Source organism: Fragaria vesca, linkage group LG2 (assembly GCF_000184155.1).
Source record: "Fragaria vesca subsp. vesca linkage group LG2, FraVesHawaii_1.0, whole genome shotgun sequence".
In the NCBI taxonomy this organism is placed as follows: Eukaryota; Viridiplantae; Streptophyta; class Magnoliopsida; order Rosales; family Rosaceae; genus Fragaria; species Fragaria vesca.
This window is the reverse complement of record NC_020492.1, coordinates 11,911,858-11,927,105: the sequence shown is the minus strand read 5'-3', so window position 1 is coordinate 11,927,105 and position 15,248 is coordinate 11,911,858. Positions and strand designations below refer to the sequence as shown.

The 15,248-nt window shown below is 38.0% G+C and overlaps 4 protein-coding genes and 1 pseudogene across 5 annotated transcripts; 4 read left to right on the top strand and 1 right to left on the bottom strand.

Moving 5' to 3' along the window:
* Positions 1 to 299: 299 nt before the first annotated feature.
* On the top strand, positions 300 to 2,422 carry LOC101298384 (gibberellin 20 oxidase 1-like). The gene is made up of 3 exons (XM_004290331.1): positions 300 to 825; positions 1,240 to 1,570; positions 2,032 to 2,422. Exons 1-3 carry the CDS (start codon positions 362 to 364, stop codon positions 2,290 to 2,292), a joined length of 1,056 nt encoding a protein of 351 aa, XP_004290379.1. The 5' UTR covers positions 300 to 361; the 3' UTR covers positions 2,293 to 2,422.
* A 614-nt stretch (positions 2,423 to 3,036) lies between these two features.
* Positions 3,037 to 4,936, top strand: LOC101308727 (gibberellin 20 oxidase 1-like). The gene is made up of 3 exons (XM_004290287.1): positions 3,037 to 3,552; positions 3,678 to 4,005; positions 4,380 to 4,936. Exons 1-3 carry the CDS (start codon positions 3,080 to 3,082, stop codon positions 4,638 to 4,640), a joined length of 1,062 nt encoding a protein of 353 aa, XP_004290335.1. The 5' UTR covers positions 3,037 to 3,079; the 3' UTR covers positions 4,641 to 4,936.
* A 394-nt stretch (positions 4,937 to 5,330) lies between these two features.
* LOC101308141 (feruloyl CoA ortho-hydroxylase 2-like) lies at positions 5,331 to 6,999 on the top strand. Its single transcript, XM_004290285.1, has 3 exons — positions 5,331 to 5,932; positions 5,998 to 6,325; positions 6,473 to 6,999. Exons 1-3 carry the CDS (start codon positions 5,460 to 5,462, stop codon positions 6,725 to 6,727), a joined length of 1,056 nt encoding a protein of 351 aa, XP_004290333.1. The 5' UTR covers positions 5,331 to 5,459; the 3' UTR covers positions 6,728 to 6,999.
* Positions 7,000 to 7,773: 774 nt separating this feature from the next.
* Positions 7,774 to 9,286, top strand: LOC101309599 (annotated as a pseudogene). The gene is made up of 3 exons (XR_183936.1): positions 7,774 to 8,246; positions 8,556 to 8,883; positions 9,032 to 9,286. The product of XR_183936.1 is annotated as a feruloyl CoA ortho-hydroxylase 2-like (transcript).
* Positions 9,287 to 10,623: 1,337 nt separating this feature from the next.
* Positions 10,624 to 11,908, bottom strand: LOC101312790 (mediator of RNA polymerase II transcription subunit 11-like). The gene is made up of 3 exons (XM_004290300.1): positions 11,647 to 11,908; positions 11,452 to 11,568; positions 10,624 to 11,130 (listed from the first exon to the last, which is right to left on the bottom strand). The coding sequence occupies exons 1-3, from the start codon at positions 11,866 to 11,868 to the stop codon at positions 10,954 to 10,956; spliced, it is 516 nt and encodes a 171-aa protein (XP_004290348.1). The 5' UTR covers positions 11,869 to 11,908; the 3' UTR covers positions 10,624 to 10,953.
* Between the last annotated feature and the right edge of the window lie 3,340 nt (positions 11,909 to 15,248).

Here is a 15,248-nt window from a genome sequence, read left to right as displayed (position 1 = left end):
CCTATAAACTGGACTCATCGAATTTTCAGATGCATCCACACCATGTTCTTCGTGGGAGTTTGGTGTCTTGGAGAAGTGTCTGAATTTTGAAGGTTGTCATCTGTCTCACTTATGTTGGGAGACCTGTCAATATTGCAGTGATGTAAGCACCTGTAGCTTGCTACCATATGTATCTTTATCGATCATTTTTTTTTCTAACCTCAAAACCCGTCTATGTTCATTATGCAAGGACAAAATCATATGCAGATAAATCCAAAAGACATTATATTACAACAAACATCACCCACCTTCCACCAAAAACCACCATCAAGTTTCAACAAATACAACATTCTAGCTACAATCTGTCCTTGAATCTTAAGCTATGGGAGAAGTTGATCCAGCCTTTGTCCAAGCCATTGATCAAAGGCCAAAGCTCAAACCCACCATCCTAGTTGATGACGAGATCCCCATAATAGACCTCTCAGTTTTGAGCAGCAGTCATGGTGATACCAAACAACTTGTCTCAGAAATAGGCCATGCCTGCCAAAAGTGGGGATTTTTCCAAGTTGTAAACCATGGGGTGCCATTGGAATTGTTTGAGAGGATGGAGGAGGTTGGTAAGAGATTCTTTGAGTTACCACTTGAAGAAAAGAAGAAGGTGAAGAGGGACATGGTGAATGCTTTGGGGTACCATGATGGTGAGCACACCAAAAATGTCAGGGATTGGAAGGAAGTCTTTGATTTCTTGGTGGAAGATATGACTATGCTCCCAGCATCACATGAGCCTGATGATAAGGAGTTGAGGATTTTGACTAATCAGTGGCCTCAATACCCTTCTGAATTCAGGTGATTTTTTTTGTTTCTTGTTTGCTACTTTTAAATGGATCCCAGCATTAGGATAAAATACTTTGCTATAGAAATGTTTCAATGAAGTTGGCCAACTTTGGATTGGTTTAGTTGAATTGAAAAGAACCTGAACTGTAGAGAAAGCATATTGACTAAAACATTTTTGATCATTACAAACTGCTGTTCCCATGCTTGATTCATCAGAAATTCAGTTTAGACATGTTAGGATTCAAGCAAAACTGGTTTGTCTTAGAGTCCTCTCACATTTATTGTTAGTTCTAATTTCATGCACAAATGATAAATTTCTGCTAATTAATAGTCCTTAATCTTACATTCTTACTTAGAACACAGGACCTTGTAGTTTGCTGAAGGCTTATGTTTGTTGCTGCTAACTTATGCCTTCACCTTGAGCAGAGAGGTATGCCAGGAGTATGCTAGAGAAGTTGAAAAGCTAGCTTATAAGTTGTTGGGACTAATTGCTCTGAGTTTAGGTCAGCCAGAAAACAAGTTCAATGACTTCTTTAAAGAACACCAAACAAGCTTGATCAGATTCAATCACTATCCTCCATGTCCTTTTCCTCACTTGGCTCTAGGCGTTGGCCGGCACAAGGATGCTGGTGCCTTAACCGTCCTTGCCCAAGATGATGTTGGAGGACTGGAAGTTAGACGCAAATCAGATGCAGAATGGATTCCGGTGAGACCAACCCCAAATGCCTATATCATCAATGTTGGTGACATGGTTCAGGTACCACTCATGAACATTTTAGTTCCAGTGCAAACTGTGCAATGACATTTCTAATCATGTCTCATGACTAATGATATTACAAACACACGAGGTAAATGCACTTTGCTTTTAGACTTGCAACGTACAAGTAGTGTTGCCTCACTTTCAAATTTGGACCAATGACTAGTATCATAAGTCATAACATCCTAGATATGCTGTGAAATAGACTGCTATTATGTTCTGTTGCAACACTGCCAATCGAGTAGATGAATTAGCATGTTAAACTCCGTGGTGTGGAATTTATAATCAGACAGCATAGCATGATAGAAATAAGATATCTGGCAAAGAAAATAACCGTAATCCATAATCATGAAAGAGATTGATATATATTATTGCAAATTACCGGTCATGTGCAACAACAAGAAGTTATGAACGAATTTATGACAATATATGAGTTTACTTTGTGAATGGTATCTGTGCAGGTTTGGAGCAATGACAAATATGAGAGTGTGGAGCACAGAGTAGTAGTGAATACAGAGAAAGAAAGGTTTTCAATTCCATTCTTCTTCTTCCCAGCTCACCATGTGATGGTGAAGCCCTTGGAGGAGCTATTAAATGATGACAACCCTGCCAAATACAGGGAATACAACTGGGGAAAGTTTTTCGCTATGAGAAACCGCAGTGATTTCAAGAAACTGGATGTGGAGAATATCCAAATTCATCATTTCAGGTTACCACAGTAGATGTTAGGGTGAAATGTCAGCCATTGCTTGGTATATAAGAGTTCAATTCGCTTCTTGTGATTACTGTGGTATGTAATCGATCAGGTCACAGGCTTCAAAATTTTCTTTAATAAACCTTCTTTAACTTTTGCTTCCATCTTCAAATCCTTTCACTCACCACCAACTGTCTAAGTTTAAGTCTTGGACGATTGAATTATTCAATTCAAGCATGTATACTATAACTGATGATCCAATTTAACAAAACCATATCGTCAAAAATGTTCATGCACATGCTAAGGTTATACATCACAAATATGAAAAACAGTGAGTGCAACAGACTAACACAAATCAAATAATTGTAGCATGAATCACATTGCAAAAGTTTCAGACCGATCATATATTATGTGTCTATCTTTATCATCACGTAATATCTTGACAGAAAAAGAGTTGGAAGGGGTATCGTTTTGAACTCTGATTCGTTGGTGGCATCGCTGTGTTTTGTCTCCTTTGGCCACAACAAAGCTAATACAATCTCAATTCCACTTCGAATTTTTAATTACCATCTAAAGTGTGATTAGTCACCATTAGTCCCAATTATGTTGTTCTAGCTCAAGGATAATCGAGGTAAGCACAAACGTCACAGGTCTCATGACAACCCTTCAAAACAAACCGTGCAGCACTTTGTAACAATCACCTAAACCCGTCCAGGTTCACGATAAGAGATCACTCACATAACTATAAAAACCAACATTTCTTTTAATTAACATCAACCAGTATTTTACAAGCTTAGATTGTCAGACCAACAACCATGGGAGAAGTTGATCCAGCTTTCATCCAAGACCCTGAACACAGACCTAAACTCTCCATCATTGAAGCCGATGGCGTACCATTGATAGACCTCTCTCCATTAACCTCCGCAGACTCCATTTCTGACCCTAAAGCGATTGAAGTACTTGTTAGAGAAATAGGCAATGCATGCAAGAACTGGGGCTTCTTCCAAGTGATCAACCATGGAGTGCCACTGGAAATGCGCGAAAAGGTTGAGACTACGGCGAGGAAGTTCTTTGCTCAGCCTTTGGAGGAGAAGAGGAAGATTAGGAGGGATGAAAAATGTGTGGTAGGTTACTATGACACTGAGCATACGAAGAATGTTAGAGACTGGAAAGAGGTGTATGATTTCCTTGTGGAGGAGCCTACATTAGTCCCCTCCTCGACTGAACCTGATGACAAGGAGGAGACGCAGTGGTTTAATCAATGGCCTGAGAACCCTCCTGAATTAAGGTACGTAACTAGATGAATTGTTTATGATGTATAATTGTATATAAACTCCATGTCATATAATTTTAGGTATACCCCATAAGAAATCTATGCTTAAGCTTTCTCTATTGATATTCTGGTTTGATCAGGGAGGTGATGGAAGATTATTCTCAAGAAGTAGAAAAGCTATCTCTAAAGTTGATGGGACTAATTGCCTTGAGCCTAGGCTTGCCAGAAGACAGGTTCAAAGGTTACTTCAAAGACCAAACCAGTTTTATTAGACTCAATCACTATCCACCTTGCCCTTCGCCTGAGTTAGCACTCGGTGTTGGTCGACACAAGGATGGTGGTGCCTTAACCGTGCTAGCTCAAGATGAGGTTGGAGGATTGGAGGTGAAGCGAAAAACAGATGGAGAGTGGATTCGTGTTAGACCTACACCAAATGCCTATATCATCAATGTTGGTGACGTTATTCAGGTAACTAACTTCAAACTTCATTCTACTTTGATTTATCCAAACTTCAAACCAATATGAAATTGTCTTAATATTTAGTACTGCAGCTCCCTTTCCCACTCACAATAGCTTAGCCTAAGATCCTAAGGCCAAACATAGTAGCAATTTAGATATCAGAACAATGGAGCATTTACAATACCATGGAAAAATACAGAGTAATTGGAAGCTTGAAAGGAACCAAAAGAACATACATATTAAGTAAAATATCTGCAAAATGACCTGTGAACAATAACTTGAAGATATGTCAAGAACTGGTTTGTGCAGGTCTTTTACAGTATCTACATCGTATAGTCTATGACTCTGCAGGTATCTGATTACAGAGGGATATGTTTATGCAGGTATGGAGCAATGATGAATATGAGAGTGTGGAACATAGGGTGATGGTTAACTCAGAGAAGGAAAGGTTTTCTGTTCCCTTCTTTCTCAACCCAGCACACTATACTGAAGTGAAGCCTTTGGAGGAGCTCACTAATAAACAAAACCCTGCCAAGTACACCCCCTATAGCTGGGGCAAGTTTCTGACTCTCAGAAAGCTTAGTAATTTCAAGAAACTCAAAGCCGAAAACATCCAAATTTATCATTTCAAGGTTTCAGGATAAGCGAGTTGGGCGTTTATTGAAGTGAAAAATATGTTATTTCAGCTTCCTGAACAATGTTTTCACCGAGTGATAACAATGGAAGAAGTATATTATCAATGTAGAAAATAATGTCATGTTGTATAGTGTAGTCATAAGAAACTTCACAGACGTGGTGTGATTATTGTACGATCTCAGAAATAAAATGACTACAAACATATTTATTGTATCCAAATTTAAGGCCATATTCTAGATAATCCTGTCGAGCACTAGCCATTGCAATCAATAGTGTACTAGCTACTGAGTAATCTTATAAAAATGAACTCTCATAGCATTATGAGTTATGAAGCATGTCTTACTTCTCTGAAAAGATAAAGAAGGACAAAAATTACAAAAACTATTCATGGTATGGTCAATTGCTTCCAGAGCAAAGACAATAGCTGAGGACAGGCCTGATGCACAAGAAAGGGGAAGCGATAAACTTCTATATACAACTCGGTGCAGAATTTTATTTCTTCATATAAACACATAAATAACATGAAAATCGGATCCTTTGGTACTTTTTAGAAAATACAGAAAATGGCAATCTTTTTGTTTGCTGAAAATGACAACTTATGCTTATTCAACAAAAAGAAAATGACAACTTATGCAAGCACAAACGTCATATGAATCACAACCTTCCAAAACAAAACCGTGCACCGATTGATAATCTTTATCCAACAATTAACAAAAAGCTGTCCAGGTTCAAGACAACATGTTGAACCACCCACATTACAAACCAGCCTTTATTTTGGCATCAACTAGCTGACCAGCTTATCTTGTCACAGATCAAGATCAGCAGCCATGGGAGAGGTTGATCCTGCTTTCATCCAAGACCCACAGCACAGGCCAAAACTCTCCGTCACCGAGGCCGAAGGCATACCATCAATTGATCTCTCTCCAGTAACCTCACAAGATTACATATATGATCCCAAAGCCATTGAAGGAGTTGTTAAAGAAATAGGCAATGCATGCAAGGAGTGGGGGTTCTTCCAAGTAATCAACCATGGGGTGCCATTGGAGAAGCTCCAAAGGATTCAAGCAGCAGCTAGGAAGTTCTTTGATCAGCCTTTGGAGGATAAGAGGAAGATCAGGAGAGATGAAAGAAACGCTTTGGGGTACTTTGACACCGAGAGCACCAAGAATGTCCGAGACTGGAAGGAGGTGTTTGATTTTACAATGGAAGAGACTACTTTAGTCCCAGCGTCACCTGACCCCGAGGATAAAGAAGAGGCAACATGGACTAACCAATGGCCTGAGTATCCTGTGGAACTAAGGTAAGTTGATGATTACTAAACTCATATTTCAAACTTCAACATGATCTAATAGAATGCCATGCCAGGGAGGTGTGTGAAGAACACAGTCGGGAAGTAGAAAAGCTAGCTCTAAAGTTGCTAGGACTTGTAGCCAGGAGCCTAGGCTTGCCGGAACACAGGTTCAACAGTTACTTCAAAGACCAAAGCACTCGTATCAGACTCAACCACTATCCTCCTTGCCCTTCCCCTCAGTTGGCTCTTGGTGTTGGTCACCACAAGGATGGTGGAGCTTTAACTGTGCTAGCTCAAGATGAGGTTGGTGGATTGGAAGTGAAGAGAAAAACAGATGGAGAGTGGATTCGGGTTAAGCCTACACCTAATGCCTATATCATCAACGTTGGTGATGTTATGCAGGTATCACTCATCAAGCTTCACACCAACTTGCTGTGTTAATTATTGCAAATTGATCATAGTAACTTCTCCAATAACAGTTACTATTTGAAATATGTTCTATAATCTGTGTTTTTGAGTTTCAAGTAACAAATGGATATGGTTATCCAGGTTTGGAGCAATGATAGATATGAAAGTGTTGAGCACAGGGTGATGGTGAACGCAGAGAAGGAAAGGTTTTCCATTCCTTTCTTCTTCAATCCAGCACATTACACACTGGTGAAACCTGTGGACGAGCTGATCGATGAGCAAAACCCTGCCAAGTACAGGCCCTACAGCTGGGGAAAGTTTATGACACACAGAAGGCTCAGTAATTTCAAGAAGCTTGGTGTTGACAACATTCAAATATATGATTTCAAGTTTTAGAGTGATGATAATGTTATTTTAGCTTCCTGTTCATACCATGCGGTGTATCAAGTCCAGAAAATGATGTGTTTCTGGACAAGGTAGCAAGAAACTTTGGAAACATGGTCTGTTTTGTGTGTGGGATTAGCAATAAGCCAATAACATGGACTACAAAGCCATGCCTTTGCTGAAAGCTTTATACACATTTAAAAGAACCATTTTTAGACTATCTATTCCAACTTATTAGACATTATTAAGTTGATTTGTGCAACACTGCAACTAAATGATTATACAAAAATAGAAGATAGGAAATATCTCTTATCTTCTGGAAAAGCAGAGAACAAAAAAAACTTTGAAAATATGAGGTAGAGAGTGTCAAAAGGGTGCACTAGTGCAGTCAGTAACTACAGCTAGTTACTCTCAAAGGTGGTAAGAGAAAATAGGGAAAATAATTTCAGGAAAACAAAGTACAGATCCACTAAAATTTTGTTGATTAATGGAATGGTCAGCAAACAGTTCGGGTTAATAATAGAAGAATTCTAATCAACTTCAGTTCTCAAAATATGTGGGTTAACCTGCACAGGTTCATATTAGTAATGCCAAAAAAGTCGAATTAGATATCTAACATGATTTAATAAACAAATCAGATGATTTATTAGCAGAACAAGAAACCAGAATAACAAACTATGAAAAGATTTCCAGTGAAGTAAGAAATAGTCATAGATTTCTCTGTCATACATTTTAGTTTGAACTACATTAACAAGATGAAGACAAATGTGCAGGTGATTTGGTTCCATCAATGTAATTTAAAATGATGTAACAGACAAAAAATCTTTGTAATGAGCTCATAAAGAGAGAGAATGAGTTGTGTACCTGGTCACTGATTAATTGGCTAGTGATGAGGCCAACCGAGCATTACTAGTTGTAGTGATTACTATCTGCCGCACCAAAAGGCATCAACATCTGCCGCCCAAACTAAAGTTTCTCACATTATAAAGCCAATCGATCATTCCTGTTTCTTCCACAAGCTTTTCATAGACAAAGACATCATTTCTTACTCACCAGCCATGGGAGAAGTTGACCCAGCTTTCATGCAAGACCCTGAACACAGGCCCAAACTCTCCAATATCGAAGCTGAAGGGATACCATTAATTGACCTCTCTGCAATTAACTATCCAAACTCCAGTCCTGACCCAGAAGCTAGAGCATAAATTGTTAGAGAAGTAGGCAGTGCATGCAAGGAATGGGGGTTCTTCCAAGTGATCAACCATGGGGTGTCATTGGATAAGCTCCAAAAGATTGAGGCTGCTGCTAAGAAGTTCTTTGCTTTGCCTTTGGAGGATAAGAGGAAGATCAGGAGAGACCTGAACAATGTGTTAGGGTACTTTGACACAGAGAACACCAAGAATATTCGGGACTGGAAGGAGGTGTTTGATTTTGATGTGGAAGACCCTACTTTAGTCCCAGCTTCACCTGATCCTGAGGTTGACAAAGAGACTGAGTGGACTAATCAATGGCCTGAGCATCCTCCAGAAATGAGGTAATTCAATGATCACCAAGAATAGTATATAAATAGATACAGTTAACTAATGATAACATTAAAGTAAAATAAAACAAAAATGGTTAAAATCTGTGGTATAATTTTCACCTTGAAGCAACATGGTTAGAAGCTTATCAAAGTCTAATTACACAAAGCTTGCATCATATACTTCACCTCGGAGATAAAATGTGTATCAGGCAAAAACAGTAGCTCTTGGAAACTTAATTGTTTGTCAAGGATCCAATGCATGATAGGCTAAACAAATAATATGAGCCTGATTTATATAATCTAATAGACTGCCATGACCAGGGAAACATGTCAAGAATATGCTGGAGAAGTTGAAAAGCTAGCTCTAAAGTTGATGGGACTTGTTGCCTTAAGTCTGGGATTGCCAGAAGACAGGTTCAAAGGCTACTTCAAAGACCAAACCACTCGTATCAGACTCAATCACTATCCGCCTTGCCCATCTCCAGAGTTGGCTCTTGGTGTTGGTCGCCATAAGGATGGTGGCGCTCTAACTGTGCTAGCTCAAGATGATGTTGGAGGATTAGAAGTGAAGAGAAAAACAGATGGAGAGTGGGTTAGGGTAAATCCCACCCCAAATGCTTATATCATCAATCTTGGTGACACTCTTCAGGTTCCACTCTTCATAAGTCATATTAACTGACCATGTTCAGAACAATTTGGAATTTCTTTTAGCACACTTAAATTAGAATCACGATCAAGATATATTAACTCGTCTATGGATTGTTCTTGTTTATTTCATGATTTAGATTTTTGTGCAGGTTTGGAGCAATGAGAGATATGAAAGTACAGAACACAGGGTGATGGTGAATTCAAAGAAGGAAAGGTTTTCTATCCCCTACTTCCTTGAGCCATCACACTACACCGTAACAAGGCCCCTGGAAGAGCTGATCAATGAACAAAATCCGGCCAAGTATAGGCCATACAGCTGGGGCAAGTTTATGACTCACAGAAAGCTGAGTAATTTCAAGAAACTCAACGTTGAAAACATCCAAATTCATCATTTCAGGATATAGGAATAAGTACGTGGAATGGGAGTATTACCGGGTGATAATTATGTTATTTCAGCTTCAGGTGTAGTAGGCTGTTTATATATACTCTAGAAAATAATGCCATTTTGTATATAATGCCATAGTAGTTAGAAGCTCCGGAGCATGATATGATACTGTGGTTAGAGCATCTTTAGCACTCTACTTTAGCTCCTTAACTATTTTAGAGAGCGTGTTTAGCTTTTTTGGATATTTTTGGAGCTCCAGCAGACTAACCAAAATTTAGCTATTATAACTTTTAGCAATCTCGCTAGCTATGAGATGACTTAGACGAGACTCTCTATAATTTAATACATTCATTTTACGATATTTTGTGTAATACATAAATACATTTAAACTATTTAATTTCCATTTCAAGAATAATATTAATTTAATACTAGCTAAAATAGAGAGCATTGATGTAGACGTATTTTTAAAGTGGCTAGCCAAAATGACATTTTAGCTGTTTTGATTAAAATTTTAACTTAAAAATGGCTAGCATTGCTAAAGATGCTCTTATTGTACTAAATCAGCAATAAAATGGACTACAAAGTAAAACATATTATTTTGCAGCATCCATTACAACAATTAGACATTACGAAATCTTAAGGTGTGCCGTTGGGTGATTTTACAACTTGAACTATTTGGCATTATGAAGTCTGTCTTCATTCATCTGAAAAACAGATCAAAGCTTTGAGGTTATAAACACTACAAGGGCAGGTAAGTGTCCAATGACTGCTAAAACTAAACTACAAAAAGGAGTGGGACAGCCCAATCTGCAACCCAAGGAATAGCCTTTTGAAACAAAAGAGGGATGCTAATTTCAACACGACTCAAATGCAATAAAAAGAAAGTTATCGATTCTCTTACCACAGTCTGCTAAACACATAAGAAACAGGTAGGGTTAAAACTAATTTTAGATTTTAGTTCTTAAACAAGAGGAGAGTGTTAAGGTATCATTCATTAGATTGGATTTAAGTTCTGGCAATCTGGTATTCAACATGAACCCTGGACAATATAATCACAACATGATATGGCCAGATAACATTTTTCTTACCATAATCAGAACATTATATGGCACCTAACGATCCTACAGTGAGACTGAGGATATAGCTAGTGCAGTTTGATCAAAAGACTACTTTTTGCAACAATAGTATGTCCTGCTCTAAGCTTTGTTTATGGCATTTTTCGTATAACTTGGCTACTGGATGCCTCCAAGTTATATGGAAACAGCTTGGACACCTCCAAGTAAAGTGGTTTGCTTGCTAAATACTAATGGTTGAAAACATAAGATGAAGAAAGAAAGTGCAAAAACAAAACAAACTGGTGAGAAAAAACCTTTTACTTCTATCATAAGATCATTACAGGAGGGAAAAAAATGAAAGACGGGAAAACATTACAACCTCATAACTCCTACCCAATTATGAAGACTACACAACGTCACACACTGACTATCAGGTATCGACCTACTTGACCTCAACCTCACAAACACCAGACTAAAGAGGATTAAATCCAACAAGCTATCTAATATTAAGCTAATCAAGTACGTCTACTGACAATAGTAAACCAGATACTCTTAATTTCTTATGAATCCTTTGTGGGGAGAAACCTGATGGTTGGAACTCTCAACATCTTACATTGCCTACCACGCATCTTCAAACAGCAGTATGATAATCATCTATTGTTTCCTTCATTCCATCCAACTGTGACATGACATGTTCCAGTTTCTTGCAACAGATCTCATTAGCTATTCTTGCGCTGTAATCACACTTCTCAAACGGACGGTAATCACACGCACTCTTGATTTCATCCCGCAGTGCCATTTGAATATCCTGATTCACAGATCAAACAAATATCCTAAATCCTCACCCCCATTTCAGAAAAGAAGCCAAAACCATAACTGAATAATCCAACCGGCACTTAAACAACTCACCCAGTGTAAAGGTTCCTCACACTTTCCCCCCTAATACTCTAACTCCCTAATAATACAAATGTAAAATTAGAAAAGAGTTCTCTAGACTTTTTCAATCATGCATCTCAGATTCCATCAGAAGCACAATCTCTTTTGATCCTCAAACCCTAGTGCTAAAGTTTCCAATTTTTGATAAACCCCAAATTTCCTCAGAATTGAATTCTAGGGTTTTGAGTGGTACCTTGATCAATTGCATGAACTCGCGGACATGGTTGTTGATGGACTCCCTTCTGGGACCAGTAGGGTTTGCGAGTTCGTCCATCACACTTCCGGCCAGCTCCAAAACCTTCACGATTCTCTGTCAAAATTTACCCAAAAACTCAATTAATCTATTAATAAAGCAAAGAGATTTGACTTCCGTAATTGAAATCCTTACCTTCTCGACATTTTGAAGCCTCTGCAACGACGTGTTCTGGGTCTGCGAATCCATGGAGAACAGCTGGGACTGAAAATAAAATGAGAGAAAGACAGAGTCGCTACGAAGAAGAAGAAACTCAGTTTGGCGGGTCGGGTCCGCTGTTGGGTTTGGGCGAAATGGGCCGGCACAAGTGAGAGAATGCAGATTGAAGTTTGTGCTTCTTGCTTCTTCAACCTTCATGTCAAGTTGTGAATGATATCAGCCTACTTGGTACTCGCACAAAGTTTTGTTGGTTGCTCCCGAGTCCTAACCATGAGAAAATCTTGCGTGCAACAGCCGCACCAGCTGGCTTGTGTCACCGGCCAATCAGCAACTAACATGTCATCATTTTTTTCCACGCCAGCAAGCTGAGAAAATGGCTCCAATTTTCAGTTGAATTTCAACTATCCCGCCGAGTTTTAGCTAAATTAGGATTTCTAAGTGTTTTTCTAATACGAGGAAGAACAAACAGAGGATGACTCCTCATTCCTCCCACTCAATTTTCAAATTAGGGTCTCCTCATTACTGATAATCAATTTCCAGATTCACCAAAACCAGTCTTTCTCGACCTGTTAGCTCGTTCTCATGCTTGCTCAATTTAATCAATACAAGATCATCTCGATAAGCAATTTGATTCAGGTTAGTATTATCATATTTCTTTGCTTTTCTTATGAGTATTTGCGTTCGATTGTTTTGGATTTGTCATGATCCTCTGTGTGAACTTGACGCAGAGATGAGTAATGAAGACGTTGTATATAAACCAATACTTAAAAGTGGTTGTATATAAACTGATACTTAAACTGATCCTTTAGATTTTGATTATTCAATCACTGTGTGATTTGGTGTTTGTACGATTGGTTTTTCTAATCTAATAGATTTTCTCATTAACTAATGATCATTGATACTTAAAAGTCCTATGCAATTGACTAAAAATTTGCTTAAACTTTTTTGTGTTTTACAGAGTTAAATTGGCTTGTGAAAGAATGGAGGAAATAATTGAAGACGATGAAGAACTCAAAGTTGGAACTCAAGTACACTCAGATGAGGAGGCTTACAATTTATATAATACCTATGCTTTGAGGAAGGGTTTTAGTGTTCGTAAATCACATATTAGAAGAGATACATCAAATAACATCCGGCTACGAGAGTTTGTATGTTCAAAGGCAGAGTTTGCACAAGAGCAAGATGTGTTTGAACCAACCAAACACAAGAAGTTGGAAACAAGAGTCGCTTGCAAGGCTATGATATCATTTTCTGTGAAAGATGGGATATGGACAATACCACATATCAATTCAGATCATAACCATGAGCTTGCAAAGCCCGAAGAAAGGCAATTTTTGAGATCAGGGCGAAAAGTAACAGATGCTTGTGGACAAGTTTTTACTTCCATGAAAGATGCAAGAAGAGGAGAAACAAAAGCATTTTTTTACATAGCAAATGAAGTCTACAACTACTTGCAAAAAAAAAGAATGAAATGGTGGAAGCAGGTGATGCACAAAGCTTGCTGAATCACTTTAAGCGCAAACAAGGTGAGGACCCTAACTTTTTCTACTCAATGCAATTGGACCAATATAGCCGAATGATAAATTTCTTTTGGAGGGATAGTAGAGCAAAGTCAGATTATGATTGTTTTGGTGATGTTATATGCTTTGATACAACATTTCGTACAAATAAGTATGATCTGATTTGTGCTCCAATAGTTGGAGTTAATCATCATTGGAGAAATGTTGTGTTTGGATGTGCATTTCTATTAGATGAGACTATGGAGTCTTTTGTTTGGTTGTTCGAGTCTTTTTTGGAGTCGATGGGAAATAAAGCACCAAAATCTATTTTCACAGATGAAGATAAAGCAATGGCAAAGGCAGTTAAAATAGTGTTTCCAGGTGCATCCCATCGATTGTGCACTTGGCATATTGGCAAGAATGCCGGAAAGAAAATTGGTAGTTATCTTGGTAATCCAGAGTTCAAGAAGCAATTCAACCATTGTTTACATGGATGCAGTTCTGAAATTGAATTTCCGGTTTCATGGGATAACTTGATTGGTAAATAAAATCTCGGAAATAATCCTTGGCTAGCAAAGTTGTATTCTCTCCGACAAAAGTGGCGTGCAGCATTTAATTTGGACACTTTTTCGGCAAGGATTAGATCTACTCAAAGGAGTGAAAGTACAAACAATGTGTTCCAAGGAATTTCTACACACACAATGGAGCTTATTAAATTTGTTCATCACTATGAGAAAAAGATTGAAGAGACGCGTTTAACAGAGTTAGAAGATGACTACCGTAGCAAAAATGGTGCACATCGTCCAAAAGTATGGACTAAGATGTTAAGCAGTGCTGCCAAGGTTTATACTAACAAAATTTTTCAGTTTTTTGAAACAGAATTCTATAGTTGTATGGGAGTTAGACTAAAAGAAGTTTCTAGCAAGAATCAGGTTTATGTATATAAAGCAATTGAAGATGGTCGTGAAAGTGTGCACAAGATTGAATACAACTCTACATCCTTGAGCATATCTTGTTCTTGTAAGTCATTTCAGTCTCTTGGGATCTTGTGTCGTCATGCTCGAAGGTGTTTGATATAAATAATATCACCACTTTACCAACTCAGTATGTATTGAAGAGGTGGACTAAAGAAACAAAGAAAGGGGTAGTGGTCAACAGTGACACAAGTGGAGGAACAAGTGAGAACTTAAAGACTGCTAGAGTGTTGCACCTCAGCGAATTGATGCATGAAGGAAATAATGTGTATGACATAGCCTCATTGACTAGTTCAAGTACTAAAATTGTCAAGGACCTGTTAACAGAGGCAATGAAGCGTCTTGAAAAAGACAAGGATACTCTTTACATGTTGGAAAATCTAAAGAATTTTGGTGCCGAGTCTGGCTGTAGCATTTCTGGTAATGAGACACTAGTTTTGAACCCACCAAATGCAAAGACTAAGGGAATAAAAAATAATAGAATCAAAGATGTGATAGAGACAAACCAAAGGAAGAAGAGAACAAAAGGTACATATATATTTTATATATTTCTTAAGTAAACTTATATTGATATGTTCTTCTTCAGTGAAATTTATATTGCTTAAATTTTTACTGATGCAGAACAAGAAAACCAAGAAAACAATGATCCAAAAGCTCCAACTGATGTGTCTACATTCAATAATAATCAGTTTGGAGTACCTGACACCCCAACATTCAGTAATCAGTTTGGAGTACCTAACACCCCATTTTATAATCAGGTATGCATTCTGAAGCTTTATATGTATGTGTCTTTATGTATTACAGACTTAGTATTCATACATGTAATTCTCTTTTAGCGAATGTTAAGTTGGCCTTTTGGGCATCCTCATTCATATGTTAGTTATGGTCAAATGCCTTTTTCAAACCAGGTATATGTATATTTGAAATATTAGTACAGTCATACATTTTAATTGGCTATATTGAAACTAAACGAGTTCTATATTTTGTAGAATTCAAATTACTCAACTACAAGGCTGAATCTTGCACCAACTGCAACTTTAACTACTGATCCTACACTTTCACAACAACCTCAGTGAGGCTAGATCTATGTTTTGATATTATATGC